Source organism: Apodemus sylvaticus, chromosome 4 (assembly GCF_947179515.1).
Source record: "Apodemus sylvaticus chromosome 4, mApoSyl1.1, whole genome shotgun sequence".
NCBI classification, from domain to species: Eukaryota; Metazoa; Chordata; class Mammalia; order Rodentia; family Muridae; genus Apodemus; species Apodemus sylvaticus.
Window position 1 is genome coordinate 1,955,415 of NC_067475.1, and position 24,964 is coordinate 1,980,378.

Here is a 24,964-nt window from a genome sequence, read left to right on the forward strand (position 1 = left end):
CAGAGTATTCAATCACAGAGTCTGGATTCCAAGGAGATAGCTCTTCATATATCAAATAATGTCCCTTGTACTCACAGCCACATAGGTCTAGTTTGTAAGAGGCACAAGTAAATAGTGTCCTAGGACTTAATAAGTGAAACTATACTTTATAGAATGTAGAAGGCAGGAGGTCTTTATGCTCATGTATAAGCACTAGGGAAACAAGGAATGGTAAAGATTCAGGGTTGTCTCTTTAAGGGAGAGATGCATAACCTGTTTTCTGCCCAGAAGGCTGGGAATGGATATAATTAATAGCCTGGTATCCTGTGTTTCTATAGGGCCAGGACATACCTAACTCCCCCAGATTATTATCTTTATCCTAGACTATTCCTCACTAGATTTTTATCTTGAGCATCATTTCTTAGTTAGTAGAACCCAATCTTATGGGGGATGTCACATGTACTTTATAATAGCCTAGATGACCTTTGAGCTATTTATAGGCCAGGCCATACCTGACTCCCTCAAACATTTATATTTATCTCATTCTCCCTAGATCCTTTCTTATATTGAGTACTGTTTCTCAATCACTAGAACCCATCTTTATGGGAAAAGCCATATGTATTTTGTAAAGAGTTTCAATGTAAACATTTCTTAAGTTTTGTTGTAGACATGGGATTGAGTTCATTGTCATTGAGTAACTTTTTCCAAAATTTTCCTAGAGTTAAGATAAACATCCCAGAGTCACACTCTAGACATTTGAACCAACACACACTACAAATTTCATGTTGAACAGGATTTCCTTTTTGGATCATGCATCATTACTGTCCATGGAGTTTGCAGAGACCCACACAATAGAATATACCTTTTAGCCTCAAATAATTTTTATTAAGCTTTTGTATCTTTTGTAATACTTAAGATGTTTAAGTAATTGTACTTCAGTTCTAAAAGCTTCTTACAGAGTCAATAATTTAAGTTACATATGCTTCTGAAACAAATCTCTTCAGCATTAAATTGCTTCCTTAGCTAGAGAAATATGGCACTCTAGCACAAATGCATCTTCATATTAAAAACATTTCTATTGCTTTTAAAATGTGAGATATTAGCAAATCAAAATTAGGATACCCGTGTAGTTAACAGTCTGACCGTGATTAGCTATTTGCGGTTTCTTATTTCCCCTATTTTGAAGAATACAGCTTTTCTATAATGATCCCACCTCATTTTTTACTCAAAGCTTGAATCTTGAGAAGGCATTGCAAGGGCTCTTAGCTTTGTAGCGGGAATGGCTCAGGGGAAGAAGTTCACTCAGATAAGAAACTAGATCTAGGAAACATGTACTCCACTGAGACTGTTTACTCTCTGAAGCTTCCTGTCCAAAACTGCCTGTCTCAGCAAGAGTTTCATACTCTTCTCATTTTCCCTTTAATTATCTGCACTCTCAAAATTATTGAATCAGCATAAATTGTGGACAGGAAAGCATCCTGTGGTACATGGGAAGGAGAAATGTGTGATACCCAGGCAAGCTGATCAAGATTCTGCCTCCAAACAGACTGCTTTGTTTAGAAAAGTAACAAACAGGCCATCATATTGTTGTATATTAATGTACTTTTAATAGCAAATGGTCACCCAACTTTTTGGATATGATAGATCACAGGTGATTTATTCACCAGACTGTTATTAAGAGATAAATCATTAGTGCATGAATATTGGGTGGGGGGAATCCTTAAAGATAACTTATTCTCTCTTCTCCCTCACCCCTTACCACCTATGGCAGGTATGAGAACTGGCCCAGGATTATGAGAGTGGGAGAACTTGCCATGTCCTTCACCAGTTGCAACACTCAGGAGAGTGGGCCCTGCACCTCACCTGGGCAATACAGTATAGATGGCTATGGTTGCAGGTGATCCCTCCAGAGGAGATAAGATTAGGAGAGCTGGCAGGCTGACGAGCTCAGATACATCTCAGGCCCAGATCCTAGGAATTAAATTGGCCCACACCAACATCTACCCTCTGGATAAACTGCTAGAGTACATGAATTGGTACTAACCTACAATGTCTCTATGACACAGGACAACAACAGGATATTCAAAGTTTCAGTATTGATAGAATATTAGAAGCCAGAGGCTTTGTACTAGACCAAGACATTGAAATAAGCATTTGCAAGCAAAGAAGCATGGACAAAGGTTATATAGGTTATATTGTGGGACACACTATGACAAAACTACAGCATCCATGAGATTTTTCTACATTGGGAGAGGCTGCAAGGGTAGAGGGCAGATATGAGGGGAGAGGGAGATGAGTGGGACTGGGGTGCATGATATGAAACTCACAAATAACCAATAAAAAGTTTTAAAACCAACTTACTCTTGATTGTAATATACATTCCAAATATCAAAGATGTTAGTAAAGGAAAACTGTGTATCTTTTTGATAGCCTATATTAACACATTTTACTCTCTCAAGTCTCATGTTGTATGGCTTAGTATCCCTACTCTACAGACAAGAAAACAGCTGGGTTCAAAGATAACACTGCAATAAGAGTCAAAGTTGACCAGATACTGATGTGCTCACTCTGACTTAGATTCTCCCTAGTAGAACATGTAAGGGATTTTCCTTTTTAAAAATTTGGAGAGACTCTCCGCCATCTTAGATCCTGGGCGCCAGAGAAATCAGACAGACTGAGGTACACAAATATAACCCAAGGCCAAAATCGAGGGAGTCTAAGCCCGATGGGCGTTGGACTGCCCCCAGGCCCTGGGCTGCTTGGTGGGCCATCTGTGTGCAAACCCGGCCAGGAGGTTGTTAGCCTAGCAGACTCTCCCGGCACTTTTAGGGAGTATGCGCACTCTGCCATCCTGGCCACCAGACAGAACCAATTAACAGTCATAGTCCAAGGGGAACTTTGCTTAGGCCTTAGCCTGCCAGGCTTTTGCCTAGACTCAGGGCCTCAGCAGCTAGGCTAGCCTTGTGTGCACCAACCCAGTTGGGAGATAGGCTGCCCAGCAGAGTGACCAGCACTCGGAAAAGGTCCCGCAGCAGCATAGACCATCAGCACTTGCTGAAGGAGAAAACGGGCACCCCCTGGTTCACACAGACAACCTGGGGCAAGGCACGCTAGGGCTGCAGGGACACCCAAGAGGAGGGCAGCATATTAGCAATCTGTAACAGGGGAAACCCATCCATCCAGTGTTGTAGAAATAGCCATATAGCCTCACAGGAGGCACAAATACCAGCCAGAGACAAGACCAACTAATGCCAGAAATAACAAGATGGCAAAGGGCAAACGCAGGAACGCTACTAACAGAAACCTAGGCAATATGGCAGCTTCTGAACCAAACTTTCCAACATCAGCAAGTCCTGATTACACAAACACACCAGAAAAACAATATTTGGATTTAAAATCATGGTTCATGATGCTGCTAGAAGAACACAAAAAGGACATAAATGAATCTCTTAAAGAAATACAGGGGAACATGAATAAGCTAGAAACCCGTATAATGGAAACACAAAAATCACTTAAAGAAATTCAGGAGAATAAGGCTCTCAAGAGATTGAAGCCAATAAAGAAGCACACACACACACACACACACACACACAAAATTAAAGAAATGCAGGAGAAAGTGAGTCAAACAGCAGAAGTCATGAAAGAGGAAACACAAAAATCTCTTAAAGAATTACAGGAAAACACAAACAAGCAAGTGAAGGAGCTAAGCAAAACCATATAGGATCTAAAATCAGAAGTAGAAACAACTAAGAAATCACAAAGAGAGACAACTTTGGAGATAGAAAACCTTCAGAAGAAATCAGGGGCCATAGATGCAACTATCAACAACAGAATACAAGAGATGGAAGAAAAAAATCTCAGATGCTGAAGATACCATAGAAACCATTGACTCAAGAGTCAAAGAAAATGCAAAATGCAAAAAGCTTGTATCCCAGAACATCCAAGAAATCCAGGACACAATGAGAAGACAAAAACCTAAGGATTATAGGTATAGATGAGAGTGAAGATTTACAGCTGAAAGGGCCAGCAAATATCTTCAACAAAATTATGGAAGAAAACTTTCCCAACTTAAAGAGAGAGATGCCCATGAATATACAAGAAGCATACAGATGTCCAAACAGACTGGACCTGAACAGAAATAACTCTCGTCACATAATAATCAAAACCCCAAATGTACTAAACAAAGAAAGAATATTAAAGGCATTGAAATGTACTAAAAAAAGAAAGAGAAAAAGGCCAAGTAACATATAAAGGAAGGCCTATCAGAATCACACCAGACTTCTCACCAGAGACCATGAAAGCTAGAAGATCCTGGGCAGATCTCATATAGATTCTAAGAGAACACAAATGTCAGCCAAGACAACTATACCCAGCAAAACTCTGACTCACAATAGATGGAGAAACCAAGATATTCCATGACAAAACCAAATTTACACAATATCTTTCTATAAACCCAGCTCTACAAAGAATAATAGGAGGATAACTCCAATACAAGGAGGGAAACGACACCCTGGAAAAAGCAAGATAGTTACCTTCTTTCATCAAACCCAAAGAAGATAACCACTCAAATATAAAAATAACATCGAAAATGACAGGAAGTAATAATCACTATTCCTTAATATCTCTTAACATCAATAGACTCAACTCCCCAATAAAAAGACATAGACTAACAGACTGGATAAGGAAACAGGACCCTAAATGTTGCTGCATACAAGAAACACACTTCAATGTCAAAGACAAAAACTACCTTAGAGTAAAAGGCTGGAAGACAATTTTACAAGCCAATGGTCTCAGGATACGACCAGGAATAGCCAATCTAATATCAGATAAAATTGACTTTCAACCTAAAGTCATCAAAAAAGATACAGAAGGAAACTTCTTGCTGGTCAAAGGAAAAATCCAGAAGAACTTTCAAATCTGAACATCTATGCGCCAAATGCAAAGGCACCCTCATTCATAAGAGAAACTTTACTAAAACTCAAAGCACACATTGCACCTAACACAATAATTGTGGATGACTGCAACAATCCACTCTCCTCAATGGACCGATCAGGAAAACAGAAACTAAACAGGGACACAATAAAACTAATTGAAGCTTTGGACCAATTGGACTTGACTGATATTTATAGAACATTTCACCCTAAAGCAAAAGAATATAACTTTTTCTCAGCACCCCATGGTACCTTCTCCAAAATCGACCACAAGACAGAGCTCAACAAATATAAGAAGATCAAACTAATCCCATGCCTCCTATCGGATCACTATGGAGTAAGAGTGGTCTTCAATGGCAACAAAAACAACAGAAAGCCCACATACACATGGAGGCTGAACAATAATCTACTCAATGACACTTTGGCCAAAGAGGAAATAAAAAAAAGAAATCAGAGACTTTTTAGAATTTAATGAAAATGAAGGCACAACATACCCAAGTCTTTGGGACACAATGAAAGCAGTGCTAAGAGGAAAACTCATAGCCCTGAGTGCCTCCAAAAAGAAAAGGGAGAGTGCATACACTAGCAGCTTAATGACACACGTGAAAGCCCTGGAACAAAGCCTTCCTATACTCAAAGGATAAGCAGGCTGAGAAAGAAATTAGGGAAATGACCCCCTTCACAATAGCCACAAACAGTATAAAGTATCTTGGGGTGACTCTTACCAAACATGTGAAAGATCTGTATGACAAGAACTTCAAGACTCTGAAGAAGGAAATGGAAGAAGACCTCAAAAAATGGGAAAACCTCCCATGCTCATGGATCGGTAGAATCAATATAGTTAAAATGGCCATTTTGCCTAAAGCACTATACAGATTCAATGCAATACCCATCAAAATCCCAACTCAATTCTTCACAGAGTTAGAAAGAGCAATTATCAAATTCATCTGGAACAACAAAAAACCCAGGATAGCTAAAACTATTCTCAGCAACAAAAGGAAATCTGGGGGAATCAGTATCCCTGACCTCAAGCAATACTACAGAGCAATAGTGTTAAAAACTGCATGGTATTGGTACAGTGACAGGCAGGAGGATCAATGGAACAGGATTGAAGATCCAGAAAGGAACCCACACACCTATGGCCACTTGATCCTCGACAAAGAGGCTGAAAACATCCAATGGAAAAAAGATAGCCTTTTCAACAAATGGTGCTAGTTCAACTGGAGGTCAGCATGCAGAAGAATGCGAATTGATCCATCCTTGTCTCCTTGTACTAAGCTCAAATCCAAATGGATCAAGGACCTCCACATAAAGCCAGACACTCTGAAGCTAATAGAAAAGAAACTGGGGAAGGCCCTTGAGGACATCGGTACAGGGAGAAAGTTTCTGAACAGAACACCAATAGCGTATGCTCTAAGAGCAAGAATTGACAAATGGGACCTCATAAAATTACAAAGTTTCTGTAAGGCAAAGGACACCATCAAGAGAACAAATCGGCAACCAACAAATTGGGAAAAGATCTTCACCAATCCTACATCAGATAGAGGGCTAATATCCAATATATATAAAGAACTCAAGAAGTTAGACTCCAGAAAACCAAACAACCCTATTAAAAAATGGGGTACAGAGTTAAACAAAGAATTCTCACCTGAAGAACTTCGGATGGCAGAGAAGCATCTTAAAAAAATGCTCAACTTCATTAGTCATTAGGGAAATGCAAATCAAAACAACCCTAAGATTTCATCTTACACCAGTCAGAATGGCTAAGATTAAAAATTCAGGAGACAGCAGGTGTTGGAGAGGATGTGGAGAAAGAGGAACACTCCTCCACTGCTGGTGGGGTTGCAAATTGGTACAACCACTCTGGAAATCAGTCTGGCGGTTCCTCCGAAAACTGGGCACCTCACTTCCAGAAGATCCTGCTATACCACTCCTGGGCATATATCCAGAGGATTCCCCACCATGTAATAAGGATACATGCTCTACTATGTTCATAGCAGCCCTATTTATAATTGCCAGATGCTGGAAAGAACCCAGGTATCCCTCAACAGAAGAGTGGATGCAAAAAATGTGGTATATCTACACAATGGAGTACTATTCAGCCATTAGAAACAATGAATTCATGAAATTCTTAGGCAAATGGATGGAGCTAGAGAACATCATACTAAGTGAGGTAACCCAGACTCAAAAGGTGAATCATGGTATGCACTCACTAATAAGTGGTTATTAACCTAGTAAACTGGAATACCCAAAACATAATCCACACATCAAATGAGATACAAGAAGAAAGGAGGAGTGGCCCCTGGTTCTGGAAAGACTCAGTGAAACAGTATTCGGCAAAACCAGAATGGGGAAGTGGGAAGGGGTGGGAGGGAGGACAGGGGAAGAGAAGGGGGCTTACGGGACTTTCGGGGAGTGGGGGGGGGGCTAGAAAAGGGGAAATCATTTGAAATGTAAATAAATTATATCGAATAAAAAAAAAAAGAAGCCAATTCACCCAGGAGGAGTAGAAGACAGGAAATCATCAAACTCAGGGCTGAAATCAGTCAAGTGGAAACAAAGAGAACCAGACAAAGAATCAAGTAATCCAGGAGCTGTTTTTTTGAGAAAATCAACAAGATAGATAGACCCTTAGCCAGACTGACCAAAGGGCACAGAGAAAGTCTCCAAATTAACAAAATTAGAAATGAAAAGGGAGACATAACAGCAGAAACTGAGGAAATTCAAAAAATCATCAGATCCTACTACAAAAGGACACAACTGGAGAATCTTGAGGAAATGGACAATTTCCTAGACAGATACCAAATACCAAAATTAAATCAGGACCAAATAGATCATCTAAACAGTCCCATAGCCCCTAAAGAAATAGAAGGGGTCATAGAAAGCCTTCCAACCAAAAAAAGCACGGGACCAGATGGTGTGAGTACAGAATTCTATCAGACCTCCAAAGAAGACCTAACACCAATACTCTTTAAACTATTCCACAAAATAGAAACAGAAGGAACACTACCCAATTCCTTCTATGAAGCCACAATTACGCTGATACCAAAACCACACATAGATCCAACAAAGGAAGAGAACTTCAGGCCAATTTCCCTTATGAACATCGATGCAAAAATACTCAATAAAATTCTTGCCAACCAAATCCAAGAACACATCAAAACGATCATCCACCATGATCAAGTAGACTTTATTCCAGGGATGCAGGGTTGGTTCAATATAAGGAAATCCATCAACGAATCCACTACATAAACAAACTCAAAGAAAAAAAAACCACATGGTCATTTCATTGGATGCTGAAAAAGCATTTGACAAAATTCAGCATTCTTTCATGCTTAAAGTCTTGGAAGGAACAGGAATTCGAGGCCCATACCTAAACATAGTAAAAGCAATATACAGCAAACCGATAGCCAGCATCAAACTAAATGGAGAGAAACTTGAAGTAATCCCACTAAAATCAGGGACTAGACAGGGCTGCCCCCTTTCTCCTTATCTTTTCAATATTGTACTTGAGGTACTAGCTCTGGCAATTAGACAACATAAAGAGGTCAAAGGGATACAAATTGGAAAGGAAGAAGTCAAACTATCATTATTTGCAGATGATATGATAGTCTACCTAAGTGACCAAAAAAACTCCACTAGAGAACTCCTACAGCTGATCAACAACTTCAGCAAAGTGGCTGGCTATAAAATCAACTCAAGCAAATCAGTAGCCTTTCTATACTCAAAGGATAAGCAGGCTGAAAAAGAAATTAGGGAACTACACAATAGCCAAAAACAGTATAAAGTACCTTGGGGTGACTCTTACCAAACATTTGTAAGATCTATATGACAAGACTCTGAAGAAGGAAATGGAAGAAGACCTCAAAAAATGGAAAAACATCCCATGCTCATGGATCAGCAGGATTAATATAGTTAAAATGGTCATTTTGCCAAAAGCAATATACAGATTCAATGCAATACCCATCAAAATCCCAACTCAATTCTTCATAGAGTTAGAAAGAGCAATTCTCAAATTCATCTGGAACAACAAAAAACCCAGGATAGCTAAAACTATTCTCAACAACAAAAGAAATTCTGGAGGAATCATTATCCCTGACCTCAAGCAATACTACTGAGCAATAGTGTTAAAAACTGCATGGTATTGGTACAGTGACAGGCAGGCAGATCAATGGAGCAGGATTGAAGATCCAGAAATGAACCCACACACCTATGGCCACTTGATCCTCAACAAAGGGGCTGAAAACATCCAATGGAAAAAAGATAGCCTTTTCAACAAATGGTGCTGGTTCAACTGGAGGTCAGCATGCAGGAGAATGCAAATTGATCCATCCTTGTCTCCTTGGATTAAGCTCAACTCCAAATGGATGAAGGACCTCCACATAAAGCCAGACACTTTGAAGCTAATAGAAAAGAAACTGGGGAAGACCCTTGAGGACATCAGTACAGGGGGAATGTTCCTGAACAGAACACAAATAGCTTATGCTCTAAGATCAAGAATTGACAAATGGGACCTCATAAAATTACAAAGTTTCTGTAAAGCAAAGGACACCATCAAAAGGACAAATCAGCAACCAACAAATTGGGAAAAGATCTTCACCAACCCTATATCAGAGAGAGGGCTAATATCCAATATATACAAAGAACTCAAGAATTTAGACCCCAGAAAACCAAATAACCCTATTAAAAAATGGGGTACAGAGTTAAACAAAGAATTCTCACCTGAAGAACTTCGGATGGCAGAGAAACATCTTAAAAAATGCTCAACTTCACTAGTCATTAGGGAAATGCAAATCAAAACAACCCTGAGATTTCACCTTACACCAGTCAGAATGGCTAAGATTAAAAACTCAGAAGACAGCAGGTGTTGGCGAGGATGTGAAGAAAGAGGAACACTCCTCCACTCTGGTGGGGTTGCAAATTGGTACAACCACTCTGGAAATTTAGTCTGGCGGTTCCTCAGATAACTGGGCATGTCACTTCAGAAAGATCCTGCTATACCACTCCTGGGCATATACCCAGAGGATTCCACAGCATGTAATAAGGATATATGCTCCACTATGTTCATAGCAGCCCTATTTATAATAGCCAGAAGCTGGAAAGAACCCAGGTATCCCTCAACAGAAGAATGGATGCAAAAAAATGTGGTATATCTACACAATGGAGTACTATTCAGCCATTAGAAACAATGAATTCATGAAATTCTTAGGCAAATGGATGGAGCTGGAGAACATCATACTAAGTGAGGTAACCCACTCTCAAAAGATCAATCATGGTATGCACTCACTAATAAGTGGATATTAGCCTGGAAAACTGGAATACCCAAAACATAATCCACACATCAAATGAGGTACAAGAAGAATGGAGGTGTGGCCCCTGGTTCTGGAAAGACTCAGTGTAGTAGTATAAGGCAAAACCAGAACAGGGAAGTAGGAAAGGGTGGGTGCGAGAATAGGGGGAGGGAAGGGGGCTTATGTGACTTTTGGGGAGTGGGGGACCAGAAAAGGGGAAATCATTTGAAATGTAAATAAAAATATATTGAATGAAATAAAAAAAATAAAAAAGTCAAAAAAATAAAAAAATAAAAACAAACAAAAAAATTGTATGTCACTTCATTCAAAATTAAGAATATTAAGACTCTACTAAATTTTGAATGCATTTGATAAGTTAGTTTTAAAAGACTATATTTTAAAAAAGCATTAGTTTTAACATTCCTTAAAGTGGTTGTAGTGATCAGCAGAAAAATTGGTTATTGCCCAAATCAATGATGAGATAATTGACTGAAGCTGTAACTAACCACATTGCATATTCATATAGCACATAACCATCTTACTAGATAGCATAGACTGGAAGGCAGTCGAGAATAACTTCTAGGAGTGTAGCCACGTGTTTTCTTATTTGGTTAGAAGGAATCTCTTTCAAAGAACCCATTAAGCATCTTTTATCAAAGTTTTATTTTAAGAAGATGTACATTTCTATGTAGGGTGTGGAAAAATAACTCTGACATTATATCAAGTAGCAAATAATCTTTATAAGGAACCCAAGATGACTAACTCAATGTAAGATACTTTATACTTCCTCTTATGTTAGAAGTCATATGATCTCCTTTCTTTTTTATTTTTTTAATTTTATTCGATATAGTTTTTATTTACATTTCAAATGATTTCCACTTTTCTGGTCCCCCACTCCCTGAAAGTCACATAAGCCCCCCCTTCCCTCCCTCTGCTCTCCCACCCATCTCTTCCCACTTCCCTGTTCTGGTTTTGTCTTATACTGCTACACTGAGTCTTTCCAGAACCAGGGGCCACTCCTCCGTTCTTCTTGTACCTCATTTGATGTGTGGATTATGTTTTGGGTATTCTAGTTTTCCAGGCTAATATCCACTTATTAGTGAGTGCATACCATGATTCACCTTTTGAGTCTGGGTTACCTCACTTAGTATGATGTTCTCCAGCTCCATCCATTTGCCTAAGAATTTCATGAATTCATTGTTTCTAATGGCTGAATAGTACTCCATTGTGTAGATATACCACATTTTTTGCATCCATTCTTCTGTTGAGGGATACCTGGGTTCTTTCCAGCTTCTGGCTATTATAAATAGGGCTGCTATGAACATAGTGGAACATGTATCCTTATTACATGCTGGGGAATCCTCTGGGTATATGCCCAGGAGTGGTATAGCAGGATCTTTTGGAAGTGACATGCCCACTTTTCTGAGGAACCACAAGACTGATTTCCAGAGTGGTTGTACTATTTTGCAACCCCACCAGCAGTGGAGGAGTGTTCCTCTTTCTCCACATCCTTGCCAACACATGCTGTCTCCTGAGTTTTTAATCTTAGCCATTCTGACTGGTGTAAGGTGAAATCTCAGGGTTGTTTTGATTTGCATTTCCCTGATGACTAGTGAAGTTGAGCATTTTTTAAGATGTTTCTCTGCCATCCGAAGTTCTTCGGGTGAGAATTCTTTGTTTAACTCTGTACCCCAATTTTTTTTCATTTTTTTCCTTTTTTTTTCTTCGATATATTTTTTATTTACATTTCAAACGATTTCCCCTTTTCTAGCCCCCCACTCCCCGAAAGTCCCATAAGCCCCCTTCTCTCCCCCTGTCCTCCCACCCACCCCTTCCCACTTCCCCATTCTGGTTTTGCCCTATACTGCTTCACTGAGTCTTTCCAGAACAAGGGGCCACTCATCCGTTCTTCTTTGTACCCCAATTTTTAATAGGGTTATGGTATTGGTACAGTGACAGGCAGGCAGATCAATGGAACAGGATTGAAGATCCAGAAATGAACCCACACACCTATGGCCACTTGATCCTCAACAAAGGGGCTGAAAACATCCAATGGAAAAAAGATAGCCTTTTCAACAAATGGTGCTGGTTCAACTGGAGGTCAGCATGCAGAAGAATGGGAATAGATCCATCCTTGTCTCCTTATACTAAGCTCAACTACAAATGGATGAAGGACCTCCACATAAATCCAGACACTCTGAAGCTAATAGAAAAGAAACTTGGGAAGGCCCTTGAGGACATCGGTACAGGGGGAATGTTCCTGAACAGAACACCAATAGCTTACGCTCTAAGACCAAGAATTGACAAATGGGACCTCATAAAATTACAAAGTTTCTGTAAAGCAAAGGACACCATCATAAGGACAAATCGGCAACCAACAAATTGGGAAAAGATCTTCACCAACCCTACATCAGATACAGGGCTGATATCCAATATGATCTCCTTTTTAAAAAGCCAATGAGTTAAGAAATAACAGCCATATGCTACATTTTTTCCTATAAATAAGGAATTACATGTAGGAAGAAACAGTAGTTAAATATACCATTAGCCAACTGCATAATCATGATTACCAGACTTCCTTTGTGGAAGTTCAGCAAAACAGCATTAAAAATGTCAGAAAAGGATCTCATTAAGATAATTCTACAAGAAAATTAATAAAAATTGTTCTTCCAACTGTTTGTGCATTTGGTAGTCAAGATGAGTTGAATAGAGCTTTAAAAAAATTAAAGTTATTGTTTTTGACAGTGTGGTACTAGAAACACATATAAATTCACCCAAATTGATGTCTTCCTGAAAATGCAAGTTGACCTAACTACATACTAGACTCTTTGAGTAAATCAAGAAGCCACCTCCAAAACACATCTCAACCCACAGTAGTTCTCCCTAACCCAGTACTTCAGACTGATAGAACTATAATTTGAGTCTGACTGAGTTTTCATCACATGTTTCATTTACTAGTGATTTATGAGGCACAGCAAGGGACACAAAAGAATGTGAGTGTGATAGTCTGATGTGCTACAGCTTTTTACAACATACAAGTATTTATTTAGAATGAAGAAATAGAAGTAATACTTTCTAAAATCTAATACTATGACAAAATAGAGAGAGAGCTTGGGTGATGTCCCTAGCTTTGAGAATATTGATACCTCCTGAAGGCTTTTGTCTCTGGATTTTTATTTTGTTCTGTTTTGTTTATATCTCTATTGGGGAAGGGGGGGGACAATCAGACACTAACAGCTGTTCCAAATTGGGTATGGAAGAAAGTAAGGGTGAATCAATGGTTCTTTTGCTGTCATGTTGATAAAAATGGTAACTTCAAATTTTCTAGTGAGTTCAAATTCTACAAGAAAATGAGTCTAACCACACTGTGACCTAACAAGTGTATGGTTCTTTTCTATTACAGCAATTGTTCAACTGTCAAGCTCTACGGAAACTAAGCATTCCTGATAATGACCTCTCAAGTCTGCCAACCTCCATTGCTAGCCTAGTTAATCTGAAAGAACTCGACATCAGTAAAAACGGTAAGAATCTCCAAACACCTTCAAATCTTTTTACTGAAAATGTCTATTTTCTTAGTGAATGATAAGGTCTTCTTTTATTTTATTAAAGTTCTATTACTTTCAAAAGATAAACTATACCCAAATTCAAACTTCTCCTTTTCGTCTCACATTATACCTGACTTTCCTGGATTTTTATTCCTTGCTCGACTCAGATATGCATTCTAACTTTCTAAACTGTTTTGCATCCTCTCCTAGGTTCATCCTCATTTTCAGAGTATTATCTAATCAATGAACTCTGTTCACTTCCTTGAAATAATCCTCCCATTTGCTCCTCTGAGCTTTACTGCACCCTGGGAACTCACCTCTGCACAGCATTCACTTACTCATCATGCTTATTGGCTTTCTCCTCCTGGCCAAGCTTGCAAACTCTATCCAATGGCAGGAGGGACATTACTGTTTTGGCTACTGACACATTCCAAATGACTTGAGCAGAGCCTGAAAAGCCATCAAGGCTTAGTCATAGCTGTTGTATTTTGAGCCACATTCATGCACATAGTGATTTTTTGATCTGGTGCTAATGTTGATTTTTATGTTGATATTTTCCCTGAAGGTTTCCCAGAAGATGGGCCTTCAGATGATCTCAAGTGTCGTAGTTCATTCAGTAGGCCCTTATTACTTTCCAAATGACTTCAGCTACCTATTTTATTAAAATAAATTAAGTATCTCAAAGGATTGTGACCAGGTAATTTGTGGTGCAGAGCTCAGCCTCACCATCAAGTTCTTGAATGAAAAATGTGCCATAGTCCCATACAAGTATTACTATGGTAACTCCACCCAGTATGGTTGGTGCCAAGGGGACAGGCATAAAAAAAGCAAGTCCTCCCTCACAAAACTTGCATCTTAGAAAATGATTTAGATATTTAAACAAGTAGCTCTGAAGAACTGAGCAAACAGTTGTGTGTAAAGCTATGTTCAACCTGAAGACCATCTTTAGGAGGAGGGTGAATATTCTTAGAGAATGTTTCCTGCTGAGTAGTAAACAAGCCAAACCAAGATGAATGGGAGCCAGATGTCTTGATGTCTAGGTAAATATTCTGTTTAAAGATTTCTTAGATATAAATACGACATCTTTAAGATGCCTTGATGCCTCATGGTGCTCTATGACAGCTTCATAAGGGAACTCTCTACAGACATTGGCACTACTTGAATGTCCTCTTCATAAGCCTTCCTATACCTTCTCATCTAAAACACCAGATTCTGATGGTAAGATCCACTATAAGCATATCCCACTTCACCCTTTTCCCACACATGTAAGTAACATGCCATATACATTATATATTACCTGCAGTCAATCCGCTTCCTAGCACTTAAGTTCAGTGATGTTTCAGATTCTTTATTGTTGCTTTTTATTTCCATCCCCAATAATGTGTGGTTATTATAGGATCTCAATAAATATTTACTGATTCACGATTGAGTGGTTGAGAGTCGTCATTAACTTTGTAGTGTCACTGGAGAGCTAAGATAGATACCCACAAATAACCAATAATCTCTAATACACTACTCAGAGTAGTGTTTAATTACATGCATTATTAGAGAATCACAGAACTATTTAAGACTGTTGTATTAATAGAAAGGGGATCAAGTTCCATATTTAACTTGAAAGAGATAATACATTTGCAATCAGGTCCTTTAACAATCTTCCACACTAAGCTGACTGGCCACTGAGATATCTTCTATGAGGACAATTCAAGAAAGACTATAGAGGTGCTCCTGAATAGCAACCAGACTTAGACCCATGAATAGGGACCTCATATTCCTCAATCCACTTTTATTCTTGTGGAAATATATTTACTGGGGGTGAAAAGGTGGCATTTAAGAAAGTATACAGTTCTTCCTGAAAATCTTATTTCAGTTCCCAACAGCCACATCAGGTAGCTCGCAACTGCCTTTAAATAAAGGTCCAAGGGATCCAACACCCTCATCTGGCTTCTGTGAGAATTGCACAGATATACATACACAATAAAATTAAAATAAATGTTTTTAAAATAACAAATTGAGGGGCATTTGCTGTGTGTTACTGATATTAAAATGCTTAAATGCACTTATATTCCAAATTCTACTTTCTATTTATGATTCTACGAAATATGATGTGGCTAACACCACATCTGGCCTTTGGGCAAATTTAGTAGGCAATGCAAGTAATAAAAAATTATCATATTTTTAAAGATGATAATATAACATATTGCCACATATAAATTTTAAGTTCCTAAAAAGTGACCTTATTGAAAGAATATAATAATTCCCAGAGGTGTTTTTACACTAATTACAAGTTGCACTTATTTATCCCAGAAGAAAGTCTGTGAGCATCTTTAGAAGTCTTTGAAACTATTACTTACTTTTACCTCCATAGCCTGAAAATATTTGCACAAAATGGCATGCAAGAGATGTCAGGCCACTACAGGGTACATGTTTGATTGCAAGAGTATGAGGTGACAATGAGAAGAGCACAGCTGGCAATCACACAAACAGCCCTTCAGGAAATTATAGCTGCAGGCTGTCCCGTCCCCACAGTCTGTGACAGGGACCTGGGCAGTTACTCAAAGAGCTTAATGAATCTTTCAAGAATCTGTCAAGTGAAGAAAGAACAGAAGTCTGAAATGAGTAGAGTCAGCATTACAATTGGCAGTTGAAATAGCCCTGCTGGAAGGGGAGAGACTACAGCAGAGCTGGGGCACAGGGAGAGAATATCGATTGATATCTCTAGACAGACCCATGTAAGGACTCGTCAACCTGAGCAAAAACTTGACTGAAATGTGCTTGGATTAGATTGAGAGACCCTTTAATAAATACATTCACTTTAAGTCTAAAGCTGCTTTGGACCATCTGTTGTAGACTCTAATCTGCCAACTTCTTGTAACATCACCCTTGGTCACTGCAATATCTGTCATAGTAGTAATGACACAATTTCCTCAGCCCAGGTTCTCCCCTCTCTGGCTGAATGTTATAATCTCAACAGAGCCTTTGGTTTATTAAAAAATCCAAGTGTGTCTTTATGCCCATATATGTGTGCACACATGCATGCACACTCATATACACACACTACATACATACACAGAGGAGACTTCAAATTCTGAAATTTTCCTTCCATTTACAAAAAGAAAATTAATTATTCCATTGTATAGTTGCCTATTCTGTGGTAACTTTTGCCTAGCAGATGGTTTTGTTTTGAACTTGCATAACCTTTTCAAGTCAGGGGAAAACATTAGGGATCTAATCTAGGGCTTTTGTACAGGCTAGACAGGTATTACTTTTCCATTTGATTTTTTTTAATAAATGGTATATTATGTGATCTTAGAATTCAGAAACTATCTTGTTCACTTTTCTATTTGGAACTATGAGAACAATGTTTAGGGCATATTGTAAGTTTTGACAGGTAAATAATATTTTATCCTATTAAAAATGCAATGTTAATTATGTGTTATTACATTAGATACTCCTCACAAAGTCCCACTTGTCACACTGGGAACTTCTAAGTGGTTTAACTGACTGCTGGAAAAGATAGAAAAAGACTGAAAATCACACTGAGTAACCTGCTGCAAAGCAATATGTTAAATACCTATGTTCTTTGGGGTAATGACTACCACCTGTCAAGCTGTGACTCTCCCTTTAGCATCACACTAACATAGCCATCTGTCTGCTGGGCATAGGTACATGATGCCCTGCAGTATCAAACATAATACATTCAAAACCAAACTCATCATCATTGAAATCCTTCATTTCCTAGGCCCCTGCTTATGGTATCCACTAAAGCAAAGGATGAAAACATTTATTCTCACTTCTAGTTTCTATTTTTGTTTGTTTGTTTTTTTGTTTTGTTTTGTTTTCTAGTTTCTTATCCATTAAATTGCCAAGGCTGCCATGTCCTGTGTCTGTGGAAAGTCCGTTTGCTTCTTTCAGTTCCCACAACTATAGTTCAGTTCTCTCTTGTGTCTGGTATGTACCAGACTTCAACAGACCCCCAACTGCTTGTGCTTGTCCAATCACTGCCAAACTGGTTCCCCATTTGTTAGCTTTAGCACCCACCTAAATTGCCAGCAGGGCTATGTTTCTTTCTAACTTAAGGTGATTCTGTGGATCTAGGACACAATGTTGGCTCCTGAACACAAAGCTGAGAGTCTCTCTTCATATCTGACCTAATAAAACTTTCATTTCAAGTGTCAATCTAACCACAGGTAAACGACATTTTTTCTCTTTTTGGTCTTGGTACTAGAAAGCTTCTCAGACATTTAATAGAGATTCATGATCTTTCTCTTTTCAAATATTATTTCCTCTGCATAAACCGTTTTCCATGCCTCTTGTACCTGGCTCACTCTCACTCTACTCAATATTCAAATGTCATTGTTTCTGTGAAGATTCTGAATTTCTAAATTAAGTCTATTTTTTTATTCGATATATTTTTTTATTTACATTTCAAATGATTTCCCCTTTCCTGGCTCCCCACTCCCCAAAAGTTCCATAAGCCCTTTTCCCTCCCTGTGTTCCCCCATCTACCCCTTCCCACTTCCCTGTTCTGGTATTGCCTATACTGCTGCACTGAGCCTTTCCAGAACGCTTGACCTCTATGTACTAACAGGACTTGTATGTACCTTCTTTAAAAAACAGTCAGGATTTAACTGTACTAAAACACTTATTTAGTTTTAAGTTTTAAGCTAGATTTAACTATGCAGAAAAGAATACCAGATAATGTGTCTATGATAAGATGGAGTGTTAACATTTATTGCAGATATATATATTCTTTTTAAGTGAATTAAATGTTACAGACACATATAAATGTAAATGCCATCCTTTTGCCTATTGTCTGAATTGCAGTTTAAATTTTCTGTAATATACTGTCACATTTTACATATTATTCTTCAAAGGATTTTAATTTTTTTATTTTATTTTTCCATATGAGTGTTTTGTGTCTGTGTGCCACATGCATGCAGAGAGGTAAGAAAAGGGTATGAGATCCCCTGGAACTAGAGTTACAGATGATTGCAATGAGTGGCCATGGGCATGCTAAGTGTAGAATCCCTGTGTCCCAGTCATACTCAGCAGCATCTCTCTCCACTGAGTCTTCCAGTTCTTCAGCCTCTTTGGCTTGCTGAACTGCTCCTGTCTGGTTGAAGCCTGTTCTCACCATTACAGTGACTTACTGAGTTTTAGTCGAAACATTCTGCCCTCTCTTCCTTTCTTCATTTTAAGTGTCTTGATGCTCCCAATATTCAGTCCCAAGCTTTTAGTCAAGTTTCTCGATCTGGCATAATTTTAAGTTTTGATTTTAATTTAACAGTTAACTTGGAAAGAACTGATCCTCATGATGATAAGTAACAGCATGCCACTTCCTATTAGTATATCTTTCTTTGTAAGTTTCAATTGAGTTTTATACATTTCTTTAAGAAGGTTTAGGCACATTTTTAATTGTTTAATTATACTTGAATAGGTGTGTGTGTGTGTGTGTGTGTGTGTGTGTGTGTGTGTGTGTGTGTGTGTGTACTTGCCACAACACATGTGTGGAAGTCAAGAACAACCTACTGAAATCAGTTCTGTCCTTATACTGTTTGGGCCTCAGAACTGAATTCAGGCCCTCAGCTTGGCAGCAAGTGCTGTTGCCCACTGAGCCATCTTACCATCCAGTTTTGTGCACACGTTTTTAGTTACTAAGAATTGCTTTAAATCATTTGTTTTATAAACCTTTTTAAAAATGCTTTTTGTACTTTGGTTGATTTGATATTTCAGAAACATTGTCAATTTTGAGACCTTTGTCTTATACTCACTCACAATGCTGAATGCAATTCTAACATGTTACCAATTGGTCTGCTAAAATTCAAGTGTGTCATACAGTCTGATCGTGGGCCAGTTTCTTCCTTTCTAATTATGTTATCTTTGTGTGTTCTTGAGTCATTCTTTCACAAGTTACAATCCAACTAGTAACTAGCCCACTCCATCATCCAGATTTTCAATTTTATTTTTACTTCTTTTTCATAACTTTCTTCACTTCAATGTTTTATTGCCCCTCCACCATATCTGTGGCCACTTTATCCTCTGTATTCTTCACAATATTTATTCATTTCACCTAGTTTAAACTTTTTTTTCATTCTTTTTTTTTATTCGATATAATTTATTTACATTTCAAATGATTTCCCCTTTTCTAGCCCCCCCCACTCCCCGAAAGTCCCGTAAGCCCCCTTCTCTTCCCCTGTCCTCCCTCCCACCCCTTCCCAGTTCCCCGTTCTGGTTTTGCCAAATACTGTTTCACTGAGTCTTTCCAGAACCAGGGACCACTCCTGCTTTCTTCTTGTATCTCATTTGATGTGTGGATTATGTTTTGGGTATTCCAGTTTACTAGGTTAATAACCACTTATTAGTGAGTGCATACCATGATTCACCTTTTGAGTCTGGGTTACCTCACTTAGTATGATGTTCTCTAGCTCCATCCATTTGCCTAAGAATTTCATGAATTCATTGTTTCTAATGGCTGAATAGTACTCCATTGTGTAGATATACCACATTTTTTGCATCCACTCTTCTGTTGAGGGATACCTGGGTTCTTTCCAGCATCTGGCAATTATAAATAGGGCTGCTATGAACATAGTAGAGCATGTATCCTTATTACATGGTGGGGAATCCTCTGGGTATATGCCCAGGAGTGGTATAGCAGGATCTTCTGGAAGTGAGGTGCCCAGTTTTTGGAGGAACCGCCAGACTGATTTCCAGAGTGGTTGTACCAATTTGCAACCCCACCAGCAGTGGAGGAGTGTTCCTTTTTCTCAGCACCCTCTCCAACACCTGCTGTCTCCTGAATTTTTAATCTTAGCCATTCTGACTGGTGTAAGATGAAATCTTAGGGTTGTTTTGATTTGCATTTCCCTAATGACTAATGAAGTTGAGCATTTTTTAAGATGCTTCAACGCCATCCGAAGTTCTTCAGGTGAGAATTCTTTGTTTAACTCTGTACCCCATTTTTTAATAGGGTTGTTCGGTTTTCTGGAGTCTAACTTCTTGAGTTCTTTATATATATTGGATATTAGCCCTCTATCTGATGTAGGATTGGTGAAGATCTTTTCCCAATTTGTTGGTTGCCGATCTGTCCTCTTGATGGTGTCCTTTGCCTTACAGAAACTCTGTAACCTTATGAGGTCCCATTTGTCAATTCTTGCTCTTAGAGCATACGCTATTGGTGTTCTGTTAAGAAACTTTCTCCCTGTACCGATGTCCTCAAGGGTCTTCCCCAGTTTCTTTTCTATTAGCTTCAGAGTGTCTGGCTTTATGTGGAGGTCCTTGATCCATTTGGATTTGAGCTTAGTACAAGGAGACAAGGATGGATCAATTCGCATTCTTCTGCATGCTGACCTCCAGTTGAACCAGCACCATTTGTTGAAAAGGCTATCTTTTTTCCATTGGATGTTTTCAGCCTCTTTGTCGAGGATCAAGTGGCCATAGGTGTGTGGGTTCATTTCTGGATCTTCAATCCTGTTCCATTGATCCTCCTGCCTGTCACTGTACCAATACCATGCAGTTTTTAACACTATTGCTCTGTAGTATTGCTTGAGGTCAGGGATACTGATTCCCCCAGATTTTCTTTTGTTGCTGAGAATAGTTTTAGCTATCCTGGGTTTTTTGTTGTTCCAGATGAATTTGATAATTGCTCTTTCTAACTCTGTGAAGAATTGAGTTGGGATTTTGATGGGTATTGCATTGAATCTGTATAGTGCTTTAGGCAAAATGGCCATTTTAACTATATTGATTCTACCGATCCATGAGCATGGGAGGTTTTCCCATTTTTTGAGGTCTTCTTCCATTTCCTTCTTCAGAGTCTTGAAGTTCTTGTCATACAGATCTTTCGCATGTTTGGTAAGAGTCACCCCAAGATACTTTATACTGTTTGTGGCTATTGTGAAGGGGGTCATTTCCCTAATTTCTTTCTCAGCCTGCTTATCCTTTGAGTATAGGAAGGCCACTGATTTGCTTGAGTTGATTTTATAACCTGCCACTTTGCTGAAGTTGTTTATCAGCTGTAGGAGCTCTCTAGTGGAGTTCTTTGGGTCACTTAGGTAGACGATCATGTCGTCTGCAAATAATGATAGTTTGACTTCCTCCTTTCCAATTTGTATCCCTTTGACCTCCTTATGTTGTCGAATTGCCCGAGCTAGTACCTCAAGTACAATATTGAAAAGATAAGGAGAAAGGGGGCAGCCTTGTCTGGTCCCTGATTTCAGTGGGATTGCTTCAAGTTTCTCTCCGTTTAGTTTGATGCTGGCTACCGGTTTGCTGTATATTGCTTTTACTATGTTTAGGTATGGGCCTTGAATTCCTGTTCTCTCCAAGACTTTAAGCATGAAAGGATGCTGAATTTTGTCAAATGCTTTTTCAGCATCCAATGAAATGACCATGTGGTTTTGTTCTTTGAGTTTGTTTATGTAGTGGATTGTATTGATGGATTTCCGTATATTGAACCAACCCTGCATTCCCGGGATAAAGCCTACTTGATCATGGTGGATGATCGTTTTGATGTGTTCTTGGATTCGGTTGGCAAGAATTTTATTGAGTATTTTTGCATCGATGTTCATAAGGGAAATTGGTCTGAAGTTCTCTTTCTTTGTTGGATCTTTGTGTGGCTTTGGTATCAGCGTAATTGTGGCTTCGTAGAAGGAATTGGGTAGTGTTCCTTCTGTTTCTATTTTGTGGAATAGTTTGAAGAGTATTGGTGTTAACTCTTCTTTGAAGGTCTGGTAGAATTCTGCACTGAAACCATCTGGTCCTGTTCTTTTTTTGGTTGGAAGACTTTCTATGACTCCTTCTATTTCTTTAGGCTTTATGGGACTGTTCAGATGGTCTAGTTGGTCCTGATTTAATTTTGGTATTTGGTATCTGTCAAGGAAATTGTCCATTTCCTCCAGATTCTCCAGTTGTGTTGAGTACAGGCTCTTGTAGTAGGATCTGATGATTTTTTGGATTTCCTCAGTTTCCGTTGTTATGTCTCCCTTTTCATTTCTAAGTTTGTTAATTTGGATACTTTCTCTGTGCCCTTTGGTCAGTCTGGCTAAGGGTTTATCTATCTTGTTGATTTTCTCAAAGAACCAGCTCCTGGTTTTGTTGATTTTTTGTATGGTTCTCTTTGTTTCTACTTGATTGATTTCGGCCCTGAGTTTGATGATTTCCTGCCTTCTACTCCTCCTGGGTGAAATAGCTTCTTTTTGTTCTAGGGCTTTCAGGTGTGTCATTAAGTTGGTAATGTATGCTCTCTCCATTTTCTTTTTGGAGGCACTCAGGGCTATGAGTTTTCCTCTTAGCACTGCTTTCATTGTGTCCCATAGATTTGGGTATGTTGTGTTTTCATTTTCATTGTGTTCTAAAAAGTCTTTAATTTCTTTCTTTATTTCTTCCTTGACCAAGGTATCATTGAGTAGAGTATTGTTCAATTTCCACGTGTATGTGGGTTTTCTGTTGTTTCTGTTGCTATTGAAGACCACTTTTATTCCATAGTGATCAGATAGGAGGCATGGGATTAGTTCTATCTTCTTATATTTGTTGAGGTCTGTCTTGTGACCAATTATATGGTCGATTTTGGAGAAGGTACCATGAGGTGCTGAAAAAAAGGTATATTCTTTTGTTTTAGGATAGAATGTTCTATATATATCAGTTAAATCTAATTGGTCCAAAGCTTCAATTAGTTTCATTGTGTCCCTGTTTAGTTTCTGTTTTCCTGATCGGTCCATTGAGGAAAGTGCAGTGTTGAAGTCACCCACAATTATTGTGTTAGGTGCAATGTGTGCTTTGAGTTTTAATAAAGTTTCTTTTATGAAAGAGGGTGCCCTTGCATTTGGAGCATAGATGTTCAGGATTGAGAGTTCTTCTTGTTGTATTTTTCCTTTGACCAGCAAGAAGTGTCCCTCAGAGTCTCTTTTGATGACTTTGGGTTGAAAGTCAATTTTATCTGATATTAAACTGGCTACTCCAGCTTGTTTCCTGAGACCATTTGCTTGTAAAATTGTCTTCCAGCCTTTTACTCTAAGGTAGTGTTTGTCTTTGACCCTGAGGTGTGTTTCCTGTAAGCAGCAAAATGTAGGGTCCTGTTTACGTATCCAGTCAGTTAGTCTGTGTCTTTTTATTGGGGAATTGAGTCCATTGATGTTAAGAGATATTAAGGAATAGTGATTGTTACTTCCTATCATTTTTGACGTTATTTTTTAAATTTGATTGCTTAACTTCTTTTGGGTTTGATGAAAGGTTACTATCTTGCTTTTTTCAGGGTGAAGTTTCCCTCCTTGTATTGGTGTTGTCCTCCTATTATCCTTTTTAGGGCTGGGTTTGTGGATAGATATTGGGTGAACTTGGTTTTGTCGTGAAATATCTTAGTTTCTCCATCTATGGTGATTGAGAGTTTTGCTGGATATAGTAGTTTTGGTTGGCATTTGTGTTCTCTTAGAGTCTGCATGAGATCTGCCCAGGACCTTCTAGCCTTCATAGTCTCAGGTGAAAAGTCTGCTGTGATTCTGATAGGTCTTCCTTTATATGTTACTTGGCCTTTTTCTCTTACTGCCTTTAATATTCTTTCTTTGTTTAGAACATTTGGTGTTTTGATTATTATGTGACGGGAAGTATTTCTGTTCTGGTCCAGTCTGTTTGGAGTTCTGTAGGCTTCTTGTATATTCATGGGCATCTCTCTCTTTAGGTTAGGGAAGTTTTCTTCCATAATTTTATTGAAGATATTTGCTGGCCCTTTAAGTTGTAAATCTTCACTCTCATCTATGCCTATAATCCTTAGGTTTGGTCTTCTCATTGTGTCCTGGATTTCCTGGATATTTTGGGTTACAAGCTTTTTGCATTTTGCATTTTCTTTAACTGTTGAGTCCATGGTTTCTATGGAATCTTCAGCATCTGAGATTCTTTCTTCTATTTCTTGTATTCTGTTGTTGATATTTGCATCTCTGTCCCCTGATTTCTTCCCAAGGCTTTCTATCTCCAAAGTTGTCTCCTTTTGAGTTTTCTTAGTTGTTTCTACTTCTGATTTTAGATCCTGGATGGTTTTGCTTAGCTCCTTCACTTGCTTGTTTGTGCTTTCCTGTAATTCTTTAAGAGATTTTTGTGTTTTTTCTTTCATGACCTCAGCCTGTTGACCAAAGTTCTCCTGTATTTCTTTAAGAGATTTTTGTGTTTCGTCTTTCATGACCTCAGCCTGTTGACCAAAGTTCTCCTGTATTTCTTTAAGTGTTTTTTGCAT

General features: G+C 38.6%; 1 protein-coding gene across 1 annotated transcript in view; it reads left to right on the forward strand.

The window, feature by feature from the left end:
- The window catches only part of Lrrc7 (leucine rich repeat containing 7), a 412,448-nt gene that overhangs the window by 127,873 nt on the left and 259,611 nt on the right, over positions 1–24,964 (forward strand). The window contains exon 3 of the mRNA XM_052178844.1: positions 13,605–13,722. Coding sequence (XP_052034804.1) covers positions 13,605–13,722 — 118 coding nt within the window. The remainder of the gene's footprint in view (positions 1–13,604; positions 13,723–24,964) is intronic.